We start from the raw sequence: 23,342 nt of genomic DNA on the forward strand, positions 1-23,342 counted from the left end.
CCCACATTCACAGCAGGTGAACGGCCTCTCCACAGTGTGAACCCAATGATGCACATTTGGTTGATTTGGCTGAGAGAATCTCTTCCTGAAGTCTGAGCAGGAAATAGGTCTCTACCTAGTGTGAACTCGCTGGTGTTTCAGTAGATTGGATGACCGAGTGAATCCCTTTCCACACACTGAGCAAGTGAATGGCTTCTCCCCAGTGTGAAGTCGCTGGTGTCTCCGTAGGTGGGATGACTGAGTGAATCCCTTCCCACAGTCTGAGCAGGTGAACGGCCATTTCCCTGTGTGGGCTGACTGTAGTGTCTGTAGGTGAGATGACCGACTGAATCTCTTTCCACAGTCTGAGCAGGTAAACCGCTTCTCCCCAGTGTGAACTCTCTGATGTACCTTCAGTTGGGATGAGCAAGTGAATCCCATCCCACAGTCTGAGCAGGTGAACGGCCGCTTCCCAGTGTGAACTGACTGGTGCGCAATTAGGTCAGATAATCAGATCAGATAATCGAGTGAATCCTCCCGCACAAAATCAGCAGATGATCAGCCTTTGCCCAGTGTGAATTGACTGGTGGGAAGATCATCGGAATCCCTTCTCACAAACAGAACAGGTGAATGACCTTGTCCAGTGTGAACTCGCTGATGTACCTTCAGTTGAAATGACCAACTGAATCCAGTCCCACTGTCTAAGCAGATGAAGGGGTTCCCCCTTTGTAAAATGATGGGCGTGCCAGTCAGTCAGATGACTGAGTGAACCAGGTGAATGGCCTCTCGTCAGTGTGAACTGACTGGTGTGCCTTCAGTTCAGATGAGCGACTGAATCCCTTCCCACAGTCTGAGCAAGTGAACGGACTCTCTCCAGTGTGAACTAACTGGTGTGCAAGTAGGTCGGATGACCGAATGATTCCCTTCCCACACTCTGAGCAGGTGAACAGCCTCTCCCCAGTGTGAACACGCTGATGTACCTTTAGGGTCGATGACCGAATGAATCCCTTCCCACACTCTGAGCACGTGAATGTCCTCTCCCTGGTGTGAAATCGCTGATGTGCCTTTAGGTGGATGACCAAATTAATCCCTTCCCACAGTGTGAGCAGGTGAACGGTCATTTCCCTGTGTGGGCTGACTGGTGTGTCTGAAGGAGAGATGACTGATTGAATCCCTTCCCACAGTCTGAACAGCTGAACCGCCACTTCCCAGTGTGAACTGACTGGTGTCTCTGGAGGGAGGATAATTCAATGAATCCTTTCCCACAGTCTGAGCAGATAAATGGCCTCTCTCCGGTGTGAACTGACTGGTGTCTCAGTAGCTGAGATGACAAAGTGAATCCCTTCCCACAGACTGAGCAGGTGAATGGCCTCTCCCCAGTGTGAACTGACTGGTGTCTCTGGAGGGGAGATGACTGAGTGAATCGATTCCCACAGTCTGAGCAGGTGAATGGCATCTCTCCAGTGTGAACTGACTAGTGTCTCTGGAGGGGAGATGACTGAGTGAATTGCTTCCCACACTCTGAGCAGGTAAATGGCCTCTCTCCAGTGTGAACTTGCTGATGTAACTTCAGCTTAGATGAGCAAGTGAATCCCTTCCCACAGTCCGAGCAGGTGAACGGCCGCTCCCCGGTGTCAACTCGATGGTGAGCCATTTGGTCAGATGTTCGAGTGAATCCTCCCGCACAAAATCAGCAGATGATTAGCCTGTGCCCAGTGTGAATTGACTGGTGTTTCCACAAGTGGGAAGATCAACGGAATCCCTTCTCACAAACAGAACAGGTGAATGGCCTTGTCCAGTGTGAACTCGCTGATGTACCTTCAGTTGAAATGACCAACTGAATCCAGTCCCACTGTCTAAGCAGATGAAGGGGTTCCCCCTTTGTAAAATGATGGGCGTGCCAGTCAGTCAGATGATTGAGTGAACCAGGTGAATGGCCTCTCGTCAGTGTGAATTCTCTGATGTACCTTCAGTTGTGATGACTGAGTGAATCCCTTGTTCCACTTCTTAAGTATCTGGGCATTGACAGCAAAACTGGTGTGTTGTGTTTGAGATTCCCATAGACAAATTTCTTGTCATTTTTAACCTGGAAAAAGATTTACAAAATCCATCAGTGGGTGAAGGTCAACATTTCAGATGAGATCATTTGAGTTGCCAAGGTGCAATCTGGCATCACACTGTTACAGTTATGTTCAACACATGTTGGAGAAGTCATCTTCTAACTGGGCATAGTGCTGGTATCTGGAATGACCATCAAATTCTCTGATGCTCCTCCTGTCTCTATAAGAATGGTGCTTTTCTGCCATCTCCAATCTGTGACCTGGCTCAGTTTGACTCTCTAAATTGGTATTATTCCCAATTCCCACTGAGCTGCATGGGTACCTGGCCTCACAGTAACTGGAAAACTCTCACACAAATAGCCGGCAGTGCATTCCATGCACCCACCACTCTCTGGGTAAAAAAACAACCCCTGACATCCTCTTGGTAACTATTTCCAAGCAGCTTAAAACTATGCCCTCTCGTTTTAGCTGTTTCAACTCTGGGAAAAACCTCTGGCTATCCACACACTTAATGCCCTTCATCATCTTATACTTCTAAAACATGCTCTAAACATAAACAAGGAAATTATACATTGCTTTGAGGATTTGCTGGAAGTATACAAAACTATATGGGTATGGATAGGGTAACGGCAAGCAGGTTTTTCCACTGAGATTATGTGGGTTGGTCATGGGTAAGTAGGGAAGGTGAAAATTGAATGGAAACATTTGGAAAAGCTCTTTACTGAAATGGTCGTGAGAGTGTGGAATGAGATGCCAGCACAATTGGGGAACATAGCACGGTTTCACTGTTTCAAAGAAGTTTGGATGGGAGCCTGGATGGTAGGGGTATGGAGGGCAATAGTCACAGAGGCAGGCAGTTGCATTAGACAGCTTAAATGTTTTTTCAGCAAATAGCCAAATAGCCTGTTTCCATACTGAACTTCTCCATGTTTCTATGACAGAGAAGCTGGACAAACTTGTTTGGAAGGGAAAAGTGAGAATGGAGCAGCAATGACTGGAGTTTCTGGGAGCAATTCGGGAGCTGAGAGATAGATACATCTCAAAGAAGTGGAAGCATTGAAAGGCAGAAGGACACAATTGTGGCTAAAATGAGAAGTCAAAGCCTACATAAAAGCCAAAGAGAGGGCAAACAAAAGAGCAAAAACTACTGAGAAACATTTAGAAACCAACAAAAGTTGACTAAATAACAAGTCAGATGAGCTCAGTGCGTGGAATCATGATATTGTAGTCATTAATGAGTCTTGGTAGCACCCAACAGTCTGATGCATTCAGAGGAACAAAATATCCGGGGCCTCAATATATCTTGAAAACCAAGGTACCCTCCACCAGGTACCTTTCAGCTATTATTTTGACAGGCACATACAAACTCCACACCCTCAAAATTTCTCTTCTGAAGGCCTCCCACTTACCAAGAACTCCTTTGCCAGAAAACAGCCTGTCCCAAACCACACTTGTCAGATCCTTCCTGATATCATCAAAATTGACCGTTCCCCAATTTAGAATCTCAACCCGTGGTCCAGACCTCTCCTTTTCCATCTTTATTTTCAATTTCATGGCATTATGATCACTAATTTCTGTCACCAGCCCTGGATCATTTTCTAATAGCTTATTGCACACCTCTACTTTGGGAATTCTATGTATTGATTAAGGGCACATTTGACAAACTCTATCCCATCTAGTCTTTTTTACAGTATGGGAGTCCCAGTCAATATATGGAAGTTAATATATACTGGATCAACCTTCGTTTCTTGGCATGGTCTGCGTTCTCTCTACAAATTTGTTCCTCTAAATCCCTCAGACTAAATCCTAATTCACAATAATGGATACAATATCATTATTCCCTGTCCTGAGCTCATCTGGCTTTCCTACGATGCTTCTTGCATTGTGATATACACAGCTCAGCACATTCATCGGACCATGCTCAGCCATTTGATTGCTGACTCCATCTGAGGTCTGAACAACATCTGACTGGTGTCAAGAAAACAACCTCTCCCTCATTGTCACAAAAACAAGGGAACTGATTGTGAGGACACGAGGAATGGATACAGGCTAACCCCTTTTGATATCAATGGATCTGGGGTTAAGAGGGTGAACAGCTTTAAGATCCTCGGCATAAACATCACCAAGGATCTCACATGGTCTGTACATGCCAGCTGCGTTGCGAAAAGAGCGCAGCAGCACTTCTTTCACATCAGACAGTTGAAGAAGTTTGGGATGGAGCCCCAAATCCTCAGAACTTTCTACAGAAGCACAATTGAGAGCATCCTGACTGGCTGCATCACTGCCTGGTATGGGAACTGTACTTCCCTTAATCACTTGAACTTGCAGAGAGTGGAGCGGACACCCCAGCACATCTGTAGATGTGAACTTCCTACTTTTCAGGACATTTACAGAGACAGGTGTGTAAAGAGGGCCCAAAGGATACTGGGGACCCAATTCACCACAACCACAAACTGTCCTGCTGCTCCCATCCAGGGAACAGTACCACAGCAAAAGGACCAGCTGACTCTGGGCCATCATCTTCCACCAGGCCATCAGACTGATTAATTCATGCTGATACAATGCATTTTTATGTTATATTGACTGTCCGAAGTACAAACTATTTATTTTAAATTCCTATAAATTACACAATGCACATTTATTTAATCCCCTCTTGTCCTGTTCCCCTAAGTAATGAATCCCCGATCATCCCTTTGACTCTCCTCTGAAAGGTAATCCTACCAACAGTTTCTAAAGTGGTCCACCTGCTGTTGTGCGAGATAGCAACAAGAGTACTCTGCAATGTTTATTTAACCTCATTCCCCTTACTGACTCTCAGCCAGTTTCCTGTGTCCTGCACCTTGGGGGTAACTCACCTCTTTTCATGTCATACCTATTACCACCTCCAACTCCTGGATGATCGGGAATTCATCCATTTCCAGTTCCAACTCCTTAAAGTGCAGGGTTACAAACTGCAGCTGGATGCACATCTTGTAGGCAAGGGCACCAGGGACACTGGAGGTCTCCTCACCTTCCCACCAATGTCCCCTCTAATTTGTAATGACCAGTGTGCACATAAATCTTGTACAGTGCTTTTTATTAACCCAGTGACAACATGTGCACGGTGGATTTTATACAGAGAGGTATTCATTTTAACAGCTAGCAAATCACTGTTGATAAGAACTTCGATCTCCGACTGGTTCGATCCAGTTCATCTGCACTCTGTAGCAGGCCTGTAATGGGGAATAAAGGATTTTATCCTTTTGGACATTGTTCATCTGTGGTTTCCTTGCTAAATTACACTTTAAAAGTCAGATTTCCAAATATCAGTCCACTTCCCACTTGTAAATTCCAGCAATATTTGCATCACCACAATACACGCAGTTAACACCAGTTTCTGCATTAGACATAAATGTTTCCACTGAGCCCTCATGAGGAATTGAGAATATACGGAAATATACAGAATATACAGATCATTTTGAACCTATGTAACCTCTGGCTCAAAGAATAATTGAGAGTGAAAAGGAATTTTTGATCTGTCTTCAACAGTTAGCTAAAACAGGCTCATTACCAGTTCTCTGCAGCTTGCAGGGAGACACACTGAGAGCTGATAACATTATACATTGCACCGTCATTAGCTGATAACGTTATAGATATTGTACCCTCGTTTGAGTAAAGGGAGGAGGGCTTGACGATAAGGACAGGAACGAACATCTGTCTGTAATTAAGTCAGGGCCTTGCAAAGGGAATAACTGATAAGGACTAGACAGTACATCCATCTGTAATTAAAACCTTCATTTAGTGAACTCTCTTATCTACGTAATAAAGGTTTGCACCAACAGACTTGGTGGGCGTACCAATTCAAAAACCATCTTGCAATAGTAATGTATGGGGTTTAATTATGTATAAATATATGGCTGTAACCTGACTAAGTCAGTCCATTTCTCAGACGGTGGCAGTGCTTACGTGCCTTTCCCTTTGACATCTGGGTCTCAGACTCCTGCAGGAAAATGCGCAAGAAACTGTATTTATGATAAGAAGCTGGTCTTCCGAGGTTTATTCAGATTCAAATTTAACATTTGGCGTCACGAACAGGATCCCAATATAGGGAGTGCCAGGCAGACGGGATGAGTAAGAGGCTGGACAATTCTGGGGACTGCTGAGACTGACTGGGTGCCCAATAGATATTTTATCTTTTGTTGCTCTCTGTTAGTTCCTTTGGAGGTACGGTCCCTCACCCAAGGCTGTTCTCATACCTGTATGAGATCGGGAAAGAATCTGTCGGGACTCTTGAATAAGGTAGGCAAAATTTTACTAAGTGGGCAGGAGGTTGGCAGATGTGCTGGGTAAATTTATTACGTGGGCAAGAGGTGCCAGCAGGGTATATTACTTGGAGAACATGGGTCAATTGCTGTCTATTGATACAAGTGGGCAAGGAGCAGCCTTACACAATATGAGTGAGAGTTTTCCAGACAAGGAAAAAGATTTGCGAATGTTTAGTGCAGCGCTGAATAAGAAATTGGGGAACAAAATGTTGCCACTTAGGGGTGGGTGGGGCTTGGAACCTGGGATATTACCTCATGAGAACAAGCAGTAAATATGGTATGGAGAAAGAAATGTGGAAAGAAGTGGAAATTGTTGAAAATTGATTTGAAGAAAAAGGCAGAAGTAAAGTGGAACAATATATTATTAGCAAGTTGGAGGAATAATGCCTGTGAGAAAGGGGGAGAGGTATGTACAGCAGAAGGAACGCCAAAGGTTGGGAGACGCTAACAGCAGAAAGTGAATGGGTGGATGGGCGCCACAAACGTAGCAGGAAAAACAATGTAATCAAACCAAGGCCGGCCTAGGTAGGAGAGAAGGGCAGGAACGTCAGTCTGAAGTTCGAACTGATAGGGAAACAAAGGATCCCGAACCCATGTCTGGCATACCGAACCTGTTTGAGGACAGTGACCGTGATGAGGAGTGGGCACCCACTGTACCCCCACCTCAGACATGGAGACGGATCGGGTAAAACAGCGGTGACCGGGAAGGGGAGTTCCCTAGACCCTGAGATCCAGAAAGGGAACCGAGGATTTTGCTGAGACAGGGAGGAAAGAATCCAATAAAACCCCAGTTAATGGCTCCACAAAGATTGCCCACCCGAATGCTGCCCAATCCGTGAGCAGGAGGAGGGACGGCCCTCAGTGATTCCTGTGTATGCATCCTGGAAGCCTCCAGAAATGATAATGATCATGAATGAAGCCCCAGATAGAAAAGAAAAACCAGCACAGTTTGCTCAGTGTGTCCGCAGTACTATACAAATGTGTAATGCCTCCCCGCAAGATTTATTCGGTCTCTGCTGCATGATTCTCTCAGCTGCTGAGGGGTGGAAATGGAAGGCAGAATTGAGATACCAAACCTATCTGGAGTTACAGTGGGAATCCATAATGAGAATGAACAGACAGACCATTTCATTCAAGCCTTGGAAAGGGATTTCCAGCAACCTGTAAACATCACTAAAGTACTTGAGTACAAACCAAAGCCTGGGGAATTGAGACCAGACCTTTGGGAGAGATTTGAGGCCTGCTATGGCCCTTCTGCAGGAGACCACGACTTTAAAGATGGGAATCTGTCCCCCAGGTTTAATGACTTACTGCTCCAATGCTTATTGACTAAGTTAGCCAACATGATTAAAACAAATTATTTGGATTTGCCTGACAATGACCGAAATCAAATGTGATGAGCTTTGACATATTATTGTGACCGGGCTTTCGAATCCCGATCAACCCCGAAGAGAACTAATATTAAAGGTGAATATATTCAGTGGGAAGAAGGACACGAGAGGGTTATATCTGGGGATCAGAAATGGGAACAAAAACCTACCAAGGGACAGGTGGGGACAACAACCCATTAGAAAATGACAAGCAAGGATGCTTCCTACTGTGAGTACCACCCCTCAGGAAGAGCCCAATGTAATATTGCAAGTTGCTGGAATTCCAATTCTATTTATGATTGATATGGGGGCAACCACAACCACTCCCGATCAGGAAATAGTATCGGAAAAGGGATTCCAGCTATCCGATGCTACAATCACTCTGTCTGGGTACGTATTCACGCAGTCAGCCACTGCAGATGGAATTCCAGGGGAACCACTGTGAGGTTTCATTTACAGTCACTACCATTGGGGGGTTTAATCTAGCAGAGAGAGACTTGCTCTGTCTGTTGGAAGTCGAGATTCTCTGCGTGGACAAGGGTATCACCCTGGGAATAGTGAACAACCGACAGCTTCCCCAGTTACCGACTCCACCCCCCCCCCCCCACCCCAGCGGCGGACACTTAATCTGGACTCCATTGCGATTAAACCCCTAATGACAGAGGCTGACCCTCATGTGACTCTGTGCTATGACCCTCCGGGGTGCTCAACTGAGGAAAGCCAGTAATATGCACCCCTCGAGGGACAGAAGTTCCCAGTCATGGTGATTGGAGAGTTTAAAGGAAAAGAGGTCAGTGCATTACTGGACGAAGTTCCAGATTACCTTTGGCGACAGACAGGACTGGTGGTTCATACACCGTTAGGGTTTGCCCTGGGGTCAAGCCGAAGAGCCTGGGTTCCTTGCCTACAACTTGACAAAACAAGCCTCCAGCACCAAGGGAGAACAGCAAGACATGGCCATGGGCCAACTCCAATATTGGAAGGAGTCTGAGATGAAGATGGAACATCTGGTAAGAAATTCTTTAAATGTTGATCGAAGCTAAGACATTGTACTCCATCTCTGTGCAATTTTAGCCATGAGGTCGGCCGCACCAACTGTCCCCTGTCCGGATCACCGTGATAGAAGGACAGACTCTCCCATCTATTTCACAATATCCCCATATTATGAAGATGAAAGCCCTTTCGTGGATCCAGAAGGAAACAATATTTTGGCTATGCGATAGTGATGGACAGTGAAGCAATTGAGCAGGCCTCTTTTGAAGCAGCTGCCTCTGCCCAGAAGGCTGAGCTGTTTGCTTGGACTTCTGACTGTATCCTAGCAACAGAGAAAAGTGCGAATGTTAACACAGACTCCCGTTATGCATTTGGAGTTGTACATGACTACGGGGCTCTCTGGGAACATGCGGATTCCTGACTTCCTCTGACCACCCCATTAGTAATGCTAACTTTGTGAACAACTCACACAGCTACCACGAGTTCTGTCTATTATTAAATGTGCAGCCCACACCCACATGTTCGACCAGGTCAATAAAGGCCTTTAGCAGATTAGACAGTGAAAAGTGCGGCACAATCCTCCGTAGGTCTGTTCCCCTCGGGTTCCCGTCAAGCAGCCTTCCGTGACTTAAGCAGAATGGGTTTGCCAGACATGCGGGACGTACGTACTTTTCAGGGGGACGCCTCTGAGGAGGAGCGCAAACAATGCTCCTAGATGGGGTGCCAGAAAGACCCCGACCTAGGATTTTAGATCACCCCAGCAGGACAGGGTTGTGTTCTTACACAGTATTTACCAATATTGGTCGATTATATACACAATTGTACACACCTGGGAAAGGAGGGAATGAGTGGTAACCTGTACCCTGCATTCCGGGTACGACTCCCTTGACAGGTGGACCTTCTTCAGGTCTACAAGTTGATTTTATTGAATTGCCTAGAGTACATTGCTATAGATACTGCTTAGTTATTATAGGTGTGTTTAGTAGATGGATTGAAGCTATTCCAACTACCAATAATACTGTTATGAATGTTGTAAAGGTATTATTACAGGACATAACTCCCAGGTATGGCCTGCCAGAGATGCTGAGCTCTGACAATGGCCCACACTTTGTAAACAAAGGGGTATGAAACAAACTAGCTATCAAGCAACAGTTCCACTGTGTACACCACCCACGGGCCGCTGGAATAGTGGAAAGAACCAAAGGTATTCTGAGGAGCAAATTGGCCAAACTAGCAGCGGAGACTGGACACACTTGGTTGAAGGTCCTACCATTAGCACTGTTCTACATGTGGGTCACCACACACGGGAAAACAGAGTTGTCATCAATTGAAATCATTTCTGGACGGCCCATTAAGACACCCTGTGGACCAAGACCTTGTGTACCATTGCTCCCAGAAAGTCTGCCAGCAAAATCGGATATGCACACCCTAGGGGGAAGAGATGGGGAAATACATATGCCAACTAACCAAGATTTTCCAAGCATTACATTCACAGATTCCACAGGCTTACAAGAAAGAAAACTACCCCGCAGAGAGCAGAGACTATCCCACAAAAGCTAGGAATTTTGTCCTGATTCAAGAGAAACTTGTAAATCGGTGGAGATGACCATATCAGGTGTCACTGACCGCTCCCACGTCTGTGAAAATGAAGGGGCAATCTTGGTGGATACATTGAACTGACCACAAACGTGTTACTGTAGGAACTGAGTAGTTGGACTCTCTCGGACTAAAGTAAAATGCATTGGTTGATAGTAGAGTGATGAACCCCTCGGTTTCTTGCCATGGACTGTCACTTTAAGAGAGATTGCCTGAGTGTCATCAACGGCCGGTTTTCTCGGCTGCTGTTTGATTCTTACTGAGAGAGAGGGAGGGGTGGAACTATTTGACTCTGCAGCGTGTTTACACTTGCTCACAGCTTGTGTTTACATAACTCGCAGTTTGCTTTCTTTAAGCAAGGACAGTCACAGACACACAGTCAGACGGAGAGAAAGAAAGAAGAAGGAAAGTTCGAAACAAAGAACCTAGTGGCCAAAGGTCAGTGTTTGCCGTTTCCTGTGCCCACAAGGGTGGGTTGATTATTGATCCAGCATACACCGAATTTTGTCCTGATTAAGAACTGGGATCAAGAGAAACTTTTTCTGATCCACTGGAGTGGATCTGTTGGTTTGGGAGTATCCTGTGAAGACCACTTGTGCTAACCCTTGCCTGGGTGTGGTAATTCACTTGCAGAGGGTACCCCTGTGACAAATCACTGTTGATGCTAATTCCTATAATCCATATGTGGATTTTGTTGGGAGTATCCCGTGGCTACCACATTTGTTAACTCTTAGCTGGATTCAGGTGTGTTATGTGGTAACCATTTGTGAGAAGGGATATTCAGTGGAAATCACTGTTGGTTATACTTTGTGCATTGGATCTGGATTGTGGATTGTGGAATCTACCTGTGTATTAACCCCTGTCTGTGTGGTAGTTCCCTTTGAAGACGGTACCACTGTGATAAGCTACTTCCGGTGATAATTCGTATGTGGATTTGGATCGATGAAAGATATGATCTTCACCGAATGTTATCCTGTTTTATCACCGTGGAATTTGACATAATTGACTCCTCTTGACTTTCACCCTGGATTACAACTATCTCTCTCTCATCATTTATTCCATGGATGAACTGAACTTTCATACTTCTGAATCTCAGGATTTAAGCTTGATATTCCCTGAGCTCAATGGTTTGTGAGTAAAATTTACACAGATGTATACTCATAACACTTAACTTTTGCTTGTCTTGCTTAAGTTGTTATATTATAAGTAGATACACATAAAGATATTGGTGTTAACATCAAAACCAGACTTACCAAAACCAGACTTTTGGTTAACACCAAAATTGGTGTGTTCTATTGCTGCTGGTTCATTTAAACTGTTACAGGTACATAACATTGGTGTTGGTGTTTATGTCTTTGAGAGGGCTGACCCCAGCTTCCAGGGTCCCCATGTTAACAGATTTCTGTCTCTCTGTCACGCCGATGCCAAACAGGTAAAACTAGGGGCCTGCTGGGTTTGTGCCAAAATTGCGCAGCACAGTAAAACTATGATTGCAATGTCAGGAATCCCGCTCAACCACAGTGAGGAACTCTCAGCCTGGGCTTTCTCAAACAACACCCGGGAAAGTGAGGTGAGGAAATGTGGTTCAGTCAGAGATGACTGTGGCTGTCAGTGTTCTGAGGGATGGTATCTCAGGCTCCCACCAAACACAACTTCCTAGACTGGGAAACATGCATCCTGACCAGACTTGCAGGTGCCCGGCAGCGGAGAGGAATAACTGAGACTGAGCGATTTTGAATGATGACTTTTCTCTCCTATGGAGTAGCCAGGAATTCACGAGATATAATCAATTTGGCTACAGTGCTTGAGGAGCTGGCCACAATACTGCAGGGAGCCTGACAGAAACACAGGCCCAAGTAACAGAAATATCCACTGAAATGATTGCAATCCAGAAAACAGTCCTACAGAATCGTATGGCTTTAGATTTTATCCTCACTGAGAAAGGGGGAACCTGTGCTATTATTGACACAGAATGCTGCACCTATATCCCTGATGAGTCTACTAACTTTACGTCCCTCTCCGAGCACACTGCCAAGGAGATTGACAGCATCAAGAAAGTAGGGCAGGATTTACATGGGTTCACCGAAGGGTTGAAGACCTGTTAGGTAATATTGTGCGCATGATATTGCATTATGGCCCAATAGTTGTACATAATGATCAAAAGGAGGGAACGATAATATATGTAAAAGTGTTAACACTTAGTTAAACAAGAGCAGCCTGTTTTTCTGAAAGAAACTGCTGATGGTCAACAGATGTGCTCAGCCATGCTGAGCCATATTTCGTCTTGAGGGAAACTAGCTAGGGCTTCAAGATGGTTATCTCCTTGGACACTCGTGCTTAGAGATAGAACAGCTTCAACTGTTCTGTGTGTGTAAGTCAATATGACTATTTTGTCATTTGCTTTAGGGACTGTCATGTAGTAAGTAGCTTTGGCTCCAGTCTGTCTTGTGTGGGAGGGTGGGTGGTGGGTATCTGTGGTGTAAGGGGAATTGTTAGTCAATGAATGGATTGGGCAGGACAGTCAAGGAAGTCATGGAAGACTTCCACAGAATGGGAGAAGTTTTAAAGGGCTGCGCTTCTGGAAGCACATTACCAGACCTGCAGTGATTCCAACTGGGTCTGACAGAGGCATAACTGGTTCTTCTGGGCACATTCAGTCTCACTCTCAACTATTTCCTACCTTCCTTTGTACCGGTGTGTAATGGCTGAAGGACCAGAGTTTGAGTAAATGAGACTCACCAAACTTTCTCCTGACTGAATCACAGGAATCTCTGAGTCAGATGGTTTCTCTCCAGTTGATGCTCTCAATCCTCGGGCTGGTTCACTTGTTGCAGTTCCCTCGTCTTCAGTCGTGGTTTGCTTCCAGTTCTCACCGCAGGTGTAACTTTAACATGAAAGATAATGAAGCACTTTAACAATAGAAATGAGAACCAAACGTTTCTGCTTAATGTTACTAAGAACAAAACTCGCTGAAATTTAAACGTTGAAGGCAGATATACTGATCTCAGTGAACAATCTTTTATTGTCCCTCACCCGTCACAAAATGATATGGGATAAGAAGGAGCCATAAATCAGTCATGGTAAGACATAAGACACAGGAACAAAATTAGGTGATTCGATCCATCTGGTCTGCACCACCACTCAACCAAGGCTGATTTTCATTCCAACACCATATTCCTGCCTTCCTCCTGTAACCCTGAAGCTACTTAGCAATCATGAATATATTAATCTCTGTCATAAATATACCCAACCAACCTCTGCAGCAACAAATTCGATAGATCAGACATCTTTTCAACAAAACAAACATTCACAGTTTTAAAGGGAACAACTTTATTCTGAGACTGTGCTGCCAGATCACAGACTCCCAATCTAATGGAAACATCCTCTCTGTGTCCACTGTATCCAGGCTTATCAGCATTCGGTAGGTTTACTTAACCGTACATCCCTCCACAACCCCCACCGTCCCTCTGAACTCCATTGAGCACAGGTCCAGAACACAAATACTCCTCATACATAAAGCTGATCATTCCTGAGAGTACTCTTCTAAACCTCATTAGCAACAACTGTACTGAACACATTTCCAGGAAGAACAGACAGATTGGTACCAGGATTATGTTACAGGTAAAAGCTGTGTTTTATTTACTGTTCTACCATCACAGAACGAGCCATTTCCATTTCCAGGTTAAAACAGGTCTATTTCAGGAAATATAAACCATTACATGGTGACAGTAATAAAAAAAAAAACTGGAGTTACCAGAAACGCTCAGCAGGTAAGGAACACCTGTGGGGAGAGGAACAGTCTTTCCCATTCAGGTTAATAACATTTTGTCAGAATGACTTCAAACATTTTCAGTTTTTAATGCAGATCTCCAGCAACTTGACTTCCACCGAGTGACAGTCTTGTGACAGTGGGGGGAGGGGCGGGGGGTAGATTTCCAAACATAGATTGAACACAATACTCATGGTCTCTTTCTACTGTTGTAAACATGAAACAGACCATTTACTCCTAGCCTATCCCTGTGAGAATGGAATGGGAACTAATCCTCTCCTCAGATTAGCAGTCATTGCTTCCAAAGGAACTCCAGTAACAAATGTTTGATCCTAACAAGAAATACTCATTCAACACTTCATAAGCCCAAGCAGCTCAATCCCCAGGTCCAATTTACCTGGATCAAAAACTGTGATATCCCAGGACCCAAGCTTACAGAGTCACACAGCTGAATCTGCCACTCACCGACCCTGAGATTCTCACACATCGTCCATGCATCTCACACTGGGTAGTGCAATCAGAGATTTCCCTACAACTAATATCCAGCTGCTCAAAATGTCTGCTTCATTTCAGAAGGAAACACCATCTATAGAAGCAGTAACCAATGTCAAAGCCAAAACACCGACAGTTCCATATGCTGGGAATGTCGATCACGAGATTATAGCCCAAGCACCAACTGTTCCAGTTCTCTTTGCAGACAGTCACAGTTTGAAAACGAGCACTCCCACAGCAATGCACAACACAACTCTTGCCTGATGACCCTCCGGCATTCCAGCTAAGAAAAACCTATTCAGGAAATAACTCAGCAAGACCAAAGTTGCAAAAGAACATTTCACAATGAAGACAAGGATTAGAAGAAAGATTGCTGATATATAACATTGAGATGGTGCGATATAGGGTGGACCAAGTTTGTTCTAGATGCTTGATATACATCACTGAAGCTGGGGGAGAGAGAAACTGGACAGAGGTTGAACAAGATGGGCAGGGAATGAGCAGATGGAACCAGGTGGGAGAAGAGATCAAGGGCAATCACTGATGGTTCTCCAGCAATACGCAGATACTGAATGAATAGTACATAATACTGTATAAAAAAATTCTAAAATGACAAAGTTAGAACAAACAGCAAGAACTTTGCCATATACACTTTGACCCTCACCAATTTTTTATCAACACACCAGAGAAAGTTTCCCATCCGGACACTTCACGCTCTGCATGGTAACTGCTCTGCCCATGACTGCAAGGAAAAGCAGAGAACTTTGGATCCAAAACAACATCCAAAGTTCTCTGCCCTCTCCCCTCAAAGAACACTTTCTAGACTTCCCAGTCCCTTGGTAAAGCAGGCATTGAAATCAAAAATAGAAACATAGAATCATAGAAAACCTACAACACAATACAGGCACTTCGGCCCTCAAAATTGTGCCAAACATGACCCTACATTAATGACTAGGCTTACCCATAGCCCTCCATTTTTCAAAGCTCCATGTACCTATCCAAAATCTCTTAAAAAAAACCCTATCATTTCTGCCTCCACCACCATTGCTGGCAGCCCATTTCGTGCAATCACCACTCTCTGAGCAAAAAACTTACGACTGACATCTGCTCTATACCTACTCCCCAGCACCTTAAACCTGGGAGGCAACCATTTCAGCCCTGGGAAAAAGCCTCTGACTATCCACATGATCCCTATAACCTGGAGCGTTCTCCATTTTTACCCACCCCAATCAGGGAGAAGACACAACAGCCATAAAGCTCAGGACAAATGCAAGGAGCCTCAGGAAGTGAGGAGAGTTGGGGGAAGTTACGGGACTCAGTGGCCAACATCAGATTTCCCCAACACAACATGGAGGAAGCATCACCACCCATCTGGGAACTGTGCACACTCCACGTGATCTTACATCACAAAGCCGAAGGTGGGGCAGATCTGCGGTCAGCAGCCTGATGTGAACCGTCGGCAGGACTTCCATTTCAATTCTGCGGAAAAAGACAGCCTGGGCTCCTGGTTTGGATTGTTCAATGCAGATTAAATGAAGTCTACATATTTTTGATGAGCCCAGATAACTGGAAAATAAATGAGTAACTGGCCCTCAGTTCAGGGCTCACGGCCAACACCAGATCTCCCCGCTTAGGATCGGTCTCAATACTCACTGATGGCAAAGTGATATCTTCGACCCACAGACAGTGATCCCGACCCAGGAAGTGAGGATCCCTTCCAATTCCGCAGACTATCCACTTCAGCAGTGAGCGGAAAGGAAATCACCATCCATCCGAAGAATGTGAGCATGTGCGCAAAGATTGTTACATCATCCAGAGGGCGGGGCCTCAAGAAACAGACACGCATATGCTGCCCATCTGCAGTTAAATGGGAGGGGCAAATGTGAACACATAACCAGAGGGGACTCCCAACCCAAGCAGAGCACCCCAACTAACCTCCCACTCCAGACATCCCACCTATCCGAGAAGTTCTGGGATTCTCCCACATATTGATAGCGGCTCCCTGATGCCCCCAAATTATGTACAATATCCTGGAAACAATCTTTTTGAGAGTGACCAAGCAAGAGGGAGAGAGACACAGTGACAAAGAGAGCATCCTGATTGGTCTCTCTTTGTGTTAAGTAGACCTATCAGTTTTCTCTGTGGGCTGGCTTTACAGTCGACCACTCTCTCTTTTATTGTCCATCAGTTCTGATCAGTGTGTCAACTAACCTTGAGGGACGGTGCCAAACTACAAAAGTTTGCCAGTTGATGAGTTCTGGTGGAAGCTGTCCAAAGTAAAATCTGTGAGCACAGGGCAGTTGAGATTCAAAGAGCTCTGCCAGTTGATGAAGCTGCTTTTGGTGCTGCCAAATTCTGATTGTGAAGTAGAAATTGCACTCAGAATGGCGCGTCACATTAAGACATAATTCAGAAGTCAGCTGTCTCACAAAACACTTGTGAATCTTATAGCCTGCAAAATTAACAATTTCATTAACACAGACTGCAGTGAGGTTAAAACTTCTGGCAAAATGCTCCAATTTGCCAAGCAAGCCACATCACAGTGTAAGGAATGTTTGCAAAATAGAAAAGCTCTTTGCATTAGTATTTAGTTATTAGCATTGAGACTGCCTACAAAATACTCTACAAGGAATATATATATATATATATATATATATATACACATACACACACACATATATATACACATATACATATATATATATATATGTGTGTGTATAAATAGATTCAATATGTGATCTAATAAATTGTTATGCTCTTTCATAATCAATTCTCCTGTATGCATACACTCTTGGAATCGGTGGGGGGAGGTGAGGGCATATGGGGTTGTGAGAGACAGGGGTGGTGGTGCTACCTCCCTGAAATTAGTTTTTGCAAGGTGGGATGTCTGCCACAAACTTGTCCCTCACATCTCCTCTCACCTTAAATGCATTAGACATTTCATCCCCTAGGTAAAGATATCATATTTCACTCTATCTATTCCTCTGGCAATCTTATAAACGTACATCCAGTCTCACCCCAGCCAGCGTCGCTCTGGAGAAAACAACACAAATTTGTCCAAACTCTCATTATAGCTCACGCCCTCTAATCCAGGCAGTATCCTGGTAAACCTCTTCTATGCCCTCTCCAAAGCCCCGACATCCTTCAGAGAATGGGGGGCGACCAGAACTGTCTGAAATACTCCAGATGCGGCCTAACTAGTTTTATAAAGCTGCAACACAACTTCCTGACTTTTGAAAATGCTTCAACTAATAAAGACAACCATGCCATTTGCCTTCTTAGCCACCCGATCAATCTGTGCAGATCCTTCAGGCAGCGATGAGTCTGAAGATCCCTCTGATCATCGACAATGCTCAGGGTTTTGCATTTAACAGAGTCCTGTCTCCCGACATTCCACTCACCGAGCTACCAAGATGATCATCACTAATCAAATCTCACTGGGCTTTCTCAAGTCCAGTAGAATTTGGTGGCAAGAGAGCAAGTACGGGAAGGTACAGGCACAGAGAAACACTGACGTGTAGCAGCATCACAGGCAAGTACATTCAGATAACACACGGAACAAAAAAAAATAATACGATTCTCCAACAGTAATAATATAGAAATATGTTTTACGTCCTCTGCTAATTGGACCAGAACAACAGGGGCTGAGCGGCGGCTCATCTCAGACGGTTCGGTGTGAAGGTCTCAAAACCCGGACCGACCCAGGCAGATTCTGTGAAGGAAGCGAGGCGAGGCCGCCAGTTCAGGAAAGTTCACCCCTCTCCCTTCAGGATTCACCGATTGCCTTGTGTTTCTCTCTCCATTCCACACCACCACCTTTTATTCTCCAGTCCGGTAACGGTAACTCTTTTCCTAGATGCTACCCGGCCTGCTGAGTTCCTCCAGCATCTTTTGCGTGCTGCTCGCATTTCCAGCATCTGCAGATTTTCTCTTGTTGGATTTCGGGAAAGTTCACGGGACATCAGAACTCCCCTCTCGAGACCGGCTTCAGCACTCACCGAAGGGAATTTGTTGGTGTCGCCCGGCAGAGAATAATCCGTCCCCGGCTCCACGACCGATTTCGATCCCTCCGCCGACCCGCTTCCGCAAAGAACAAGAGATACACCGATCATCAAGGACTGAGCATGCGTGATGTCGTCAGCGCGTCAAACGGGCGTAGCCTCGGAAACAAACCCGCGGATGCTGCGGATACGCGGTAAAACGGGTTCTGGTGACGGTGGAGGGTCGCCCATGTGACCCAGTGACTCTGCTCCTCGTCCCTCACACTCAGCCCGACCCATGTGGTGAACTACATATACCTGTCTGGGCACGCTCCCCTGCTGACTGCTCCTGTGGCTCCTTCCTCAGACCCCGATATAAAGGCGATTGAGGCCTGAGCCCTGCCCTCTGTCTCCAAGAATGTAGCATGGTGGTCAATTGCTGCTTGTTCTTTCTGCCAGACAATTAAAGCCTCACGTCGCTGAGAGTTATTGATGGTGCATCAACCCATGCTGCATTTCCTCACGTTAATTCATTATTTCCCACGCCAGATACATTTTTAAATTACCCTCTAAATCTTCCCCGTCCTCACCCCTCCACCCTACTGGTTACAGAGTTAAGCATTCCATTCCCATCCAAGCCACAAAATTCAAACCCAAACCAGAAATATGCAGGTTTCGTTTAAATCATTTCTGTTTATAAACACTCATTTCTATTCACATTTCTCCGGAGCCTCACTGGACAGGAACACTGAAACATCCAGTGAGAAATAGCCGGAGTAGGCCATTCAGCCCCTCTAACCAACAACATGATGGCGACTGCTCTCCCATCTCAGCCATATGTTTCGGCCGGATCCTCGTTTCCTCGATTCCTTCAGTCCCCACACACCTGCCGGCTTCTGTTTAATGCGAGGAAGGTCACGGCGTCTTCACCGCCCTCGGTGTAGAGACATTTCCCCTCTTCTCAGTCCCAGACAGTCCACCCCCTTTTTCAGAGACTGGGATCCCTGGTTCAACCGGTAACGATGTTATGCATTTCGATGCGTTCACCCCTCAGTCCTCGATTCTCTAAATGAAAGGGTTATCACATTTGATCTTTCTTCATATGATGACCCCACCACTCCAGGGATCAGTCTGGTGAATCTTCACTGCACTCTCTACAACAAATACTCTCTAACCTCTTTATTAATCCTGTATGGAATTACTTTCCATCTTCTGCAGCCCCCTATTGCTCCAACCACTCACCTCCCACCCCTGTCACTATTTCCACCTTCCCACCTCTCCCTCACCTAGATCCACCTCTCACTCCCCTGCTCTTGCCCCATCTGCACACCTCAGTTCTTTTCTCTGACTATTTCCCGTCCACCCTCAGTCCAGATGGAGGGTCTCGGCACGAAATGTTGACGGTCCATTTCCCTCCACAGATGCTGCCCGACCCATTGAGTTCCTTCGGCAGTTTGTTCGTTGGTCTGTATAACCCGTGTTAGTATGGGGAGCGGGATTTTACACTATATTCCAGGTACAATCTCAGCAAAACCCGAATAATTGTCACTTTGTCCGGACCATTGACCCCGCTTGCAGGTCTACAGTCTGCCAGTGTTTGCCTCCAATGTGGTGAATCCCTCTGCTCGGAATCACTGTGGGCTCACACATTTCCACAGATGTGCCCCTCCTGTCCCCACCGGGACAAACATCCTGTCCACGCGTTCTCACACCATATTTATCACACCATCAAATCCCGCTCCCTAAACCCCACCACGTGGAACAGGCATCAAACCGACAGGCCGAGCGGTCTCTTCCTACCTCTCAGCGATACATCAGACTCAGGCCGCAGGAGACGCTTCACAAACGTCCCAACTTCCCTCCGAGGGAAATGGAAATAAATCAAAAAGTGGACATTTACTTTGGGATTTATTCCGCTTTTCGGGAAGTTTAGCACTGGAGCAGGAGACGGCTTCACTGTGGTTTGCGCCCTCTCGGCTGATCCACTTCGGCGAGTGTAACCTGTGATTGACATGTCTGCGCACCAATGGGAATAGCGCAGCGCCTGAATCCTCTCTTGACAGCGGTGGGGGCGGGGCTGAAAACGTGATTAGTTGCCGATGATACTTTATTAGTCAACGTCTATCCAAATACTTCTACATCAGGTCCCTTGGAATAATTTCCAGTCACGTTTCCTCAACTGATGTCAGAAATTCCTGTTTATAATTTCGTGGTTTATGTTTAAAGCCTTAAAAACAGCGGAATAACTTTGGTTGTCCTCTCATCCTCTGGTATCTCCCCGATTGTAAAGGATGTTTTAAATGTTTCTGCTCAGGCCCAAGCAGTGACTGAGTTGGCTGCCTGTGGTGTCAAGGTATTGTCAGGTACTGGGTATTTTTCCACTCTGGTATGCCTCAGGTTAGAAAACGCCTCTTCATCTGTAATCTGTTTCTGCCACTTCGCTCACTTCCATAGAATCCGTGCGCAAATCTTCAGGAAAAACAAATATCCCCCATCTGTTATGGCTCTACACATGGATTGTAATCTTCCAGCGGAGAAATTCTGGCCCTTGGCAATCCCTTTGCTCTTTACATTTCTGTACACTTGGATAGGGTTCAACTTGACTACTCGTTATGCCTTCGTTTAGCCCTCCAGAATCCTTTCTCAAGAGTTATCTTGCAATTCCTGTACCCATAATCATCTCATTGGTTCCTACCTGGCTATACTTGTGAAGTACATCTTTTTTCCTTTTCTTAATCATGGCCTCAATAACTTCAAGCTGCGTCTGACTCCACAGTACTGAGGGATAAGCAGCTCCATAGTGCTGCCTCACCTGGAAGGTCTGTCTGGGGGCCCTGAATGGAGGTAAGAGAAGGGGTATAGGGACAGGTGTAGCACTTACGCTTGTAGGGATAAGTGCCAGCTGCGAGATCTGTGGGGAGGTACGTATGGATCAGGCAGTCGCGGAGGCAATGATCCTTGCGAAAAGCAGAGAGGGGTAGAGAGGAAAAGATTTCCTTAGTGGTGTGGTCCTGTTGAAGGTGGCGGAATTTGCGGAGGATAATATGCCGAATCGGGAGGCTGATAGGGTGTAAGGTGAGGACAAGGGGGACACGGTCCCTGCTGTGGTGACGAGAGGATGGGGTGAGGGTTGAAGTGCGGGAAATGACTCCCATAACTATCTTGATTATACTTCTTTCCAACCTGCCAAATGCAAAAATTCTATTCCCTATTCCCAGTTCCACTCTCTCCGCCGCATCTGCTCCAAGGATGAGGCTTTCCATTCCAGGACATCTCAAATGTCCTCTTTCTTTAAGGGTCGTGGTTTCCCTTCTACCGTCATCAATGATGCCCTCATCCGCATCTCCTCCATTTTCCACTGGGTGGACTTCCTGATGAAGGGTATCGGCCCGAAACGTCGACAGTGTTTCTGTTTCTAGATGCTGCCTGGCCTGCTGTGTTCCACCAGCATTTTGTGTGTGCTGTTTGAGTTTCCAGCATCCGCAGATTTCCTCGTGTTTGCTCTTCAAATCCGAGCGGGCAGGTTTAACAGCACTGTCAGGGAGAGTATAAACTAAATCGCCAGGGGGATCGAACAGGAGTGATAGGGCTGAGGAAGGGTTGAACAAAATTAAATCAGCGATAGCGTGCAACAAAGATAGAAAGGACAGCCATGAGATGAGGCATAATCACAGCCAGTGGAATGTGTTACAGGGCCATAGAGTCGTGGTGCAGTTAAAACAAACAGCAACAAATATTAAACTGAAAGAGTTATTTTTGAATGCATAAGAAAGAACATGGAAGATCTTGAAATTCAACTACAAACTGGCAAGTATGACGTTGTGGCAATCTCCGAAACATGGTTAAAGAATGGCTGCTATTGGGAGCGGAACGTCCAAGGATGTATTATATATCTGGAAGACAGGTTAGTATGCAGAGGCGGTGGTGTGGACCAGTGTATAAGAAATAATATTAAACATTAGAAAGGATGACGTAGGATCGGAAGGTGTAGAGTGTCTATTGATCGCATTAAGAAATGACAAGGGTAAAAGGACCCGAATGGCAGTTGTACACAGGCCTCCAAACAGCAGCCGGGATGTCGATTACAAGTTACAGGAGGAGATAGAAAAGGCCTGTCAGAAGGTTAATCCCATGATAATCGTTAGGGATTGAAACATGAAAGTGGGAAACCAGGTCTGTACTGTACGTCAAGGGTGAGAACTTGAAGAATGTCTAAGAAATGGCTGTTTAGAACAGCTTGCTCTCGAAACCAGGAGGAGATCGGCTATACCAGATTGGGTGTTGTGCAATGATCCGGAGATGATAAGATAAGTTAATGTTAAAAGAAATTATCCTTTGGGAAATGGAAAGAAGTTCACTTTGAAATTTGAGAAGCAGAAAACTAAATTCCAACGTGTCGGTATTTAAGTGGAATAAAGGAAATTACGATGGCATGAGATCGAAATTGCCCAAAGTTGACTGAGGAGGGACACTAGCAGGAAGGACAGCAGAGCAGCAATGGCTGGAGATTCCGTGAAAAACTGAGGGACGTGCAAGACAGATATTTCTTCTTATTTGGAAGAATGGAAGAATGACACTACCGTGGCTGACAAGTGAAGCCAGGGCCAAAGAAAAAGCAAAAAAGAGCGAATACGTGGAAAGCAAAGCCAATGGGAAGACAGAGGAGTGGGAAGTTTTTCTAAACTTACAGAAGGAAATTAAGGAGGTCATCAGGAAGGAAGAGATGAATTGTGAAAAGAAGCGGGAGACATTTATCAAAGAAGATATTAAATGTTTACAAGTATATAAGGTGTAAAAGA

The 23,342-nt window shown here is 45.5% G+C and overlaps 1 protein-coding gene across 1 annotated transcript; it reads right to left on the reverse strand.

Annotated features, from left to right (window-relative positions):
- Window positions 1-765: 765 nt before the first annotated feature.
- Window positions 766-18,669, reverse strand: LOC132389702 (gastrula zinc finger protein XlCGF7.1-like). The gene is made up of 3 exons (XM_059962259.1): window positions 18,562-18,669; window positions 13,042-13,186; window positions 766-2,065 (listed from the first exon to the last, which is right to left on the reverse strand). The coding sequence occupies exon 3, from the start codon at window positions 1,433-1,435 to the stop codon at window positions 1,097-1,099; it is 339 nt and encodes a 112-aa protein (XP_059818242.1). The 5' UTR covers window positions 1,436-2,065; window positions 13,042-13,186; window positions 18,562-18,669; the 3' UTR covers window positions 766-1,096.
- Between the last annotated feature and the right edge of the window lie 4,673 nt (window positions 18,670-23,342).

This window comes from Hypanus sabinus, unplaced genomic scaffold, assembly GCF_030144855.1.
Source record: "Hypanus sabinus isolate sHypSab1 unplaced genomic scaffold, sHypSab1.hap1 scaffold_633, whole genome shotgun sequence".
Lineage (NCBI taxonomy): Eukaryota > Metazoa > Chordata > Chondrichthyes > Myliobatiformes > Dasyatidae > Hypanus > Hypanus sabinus.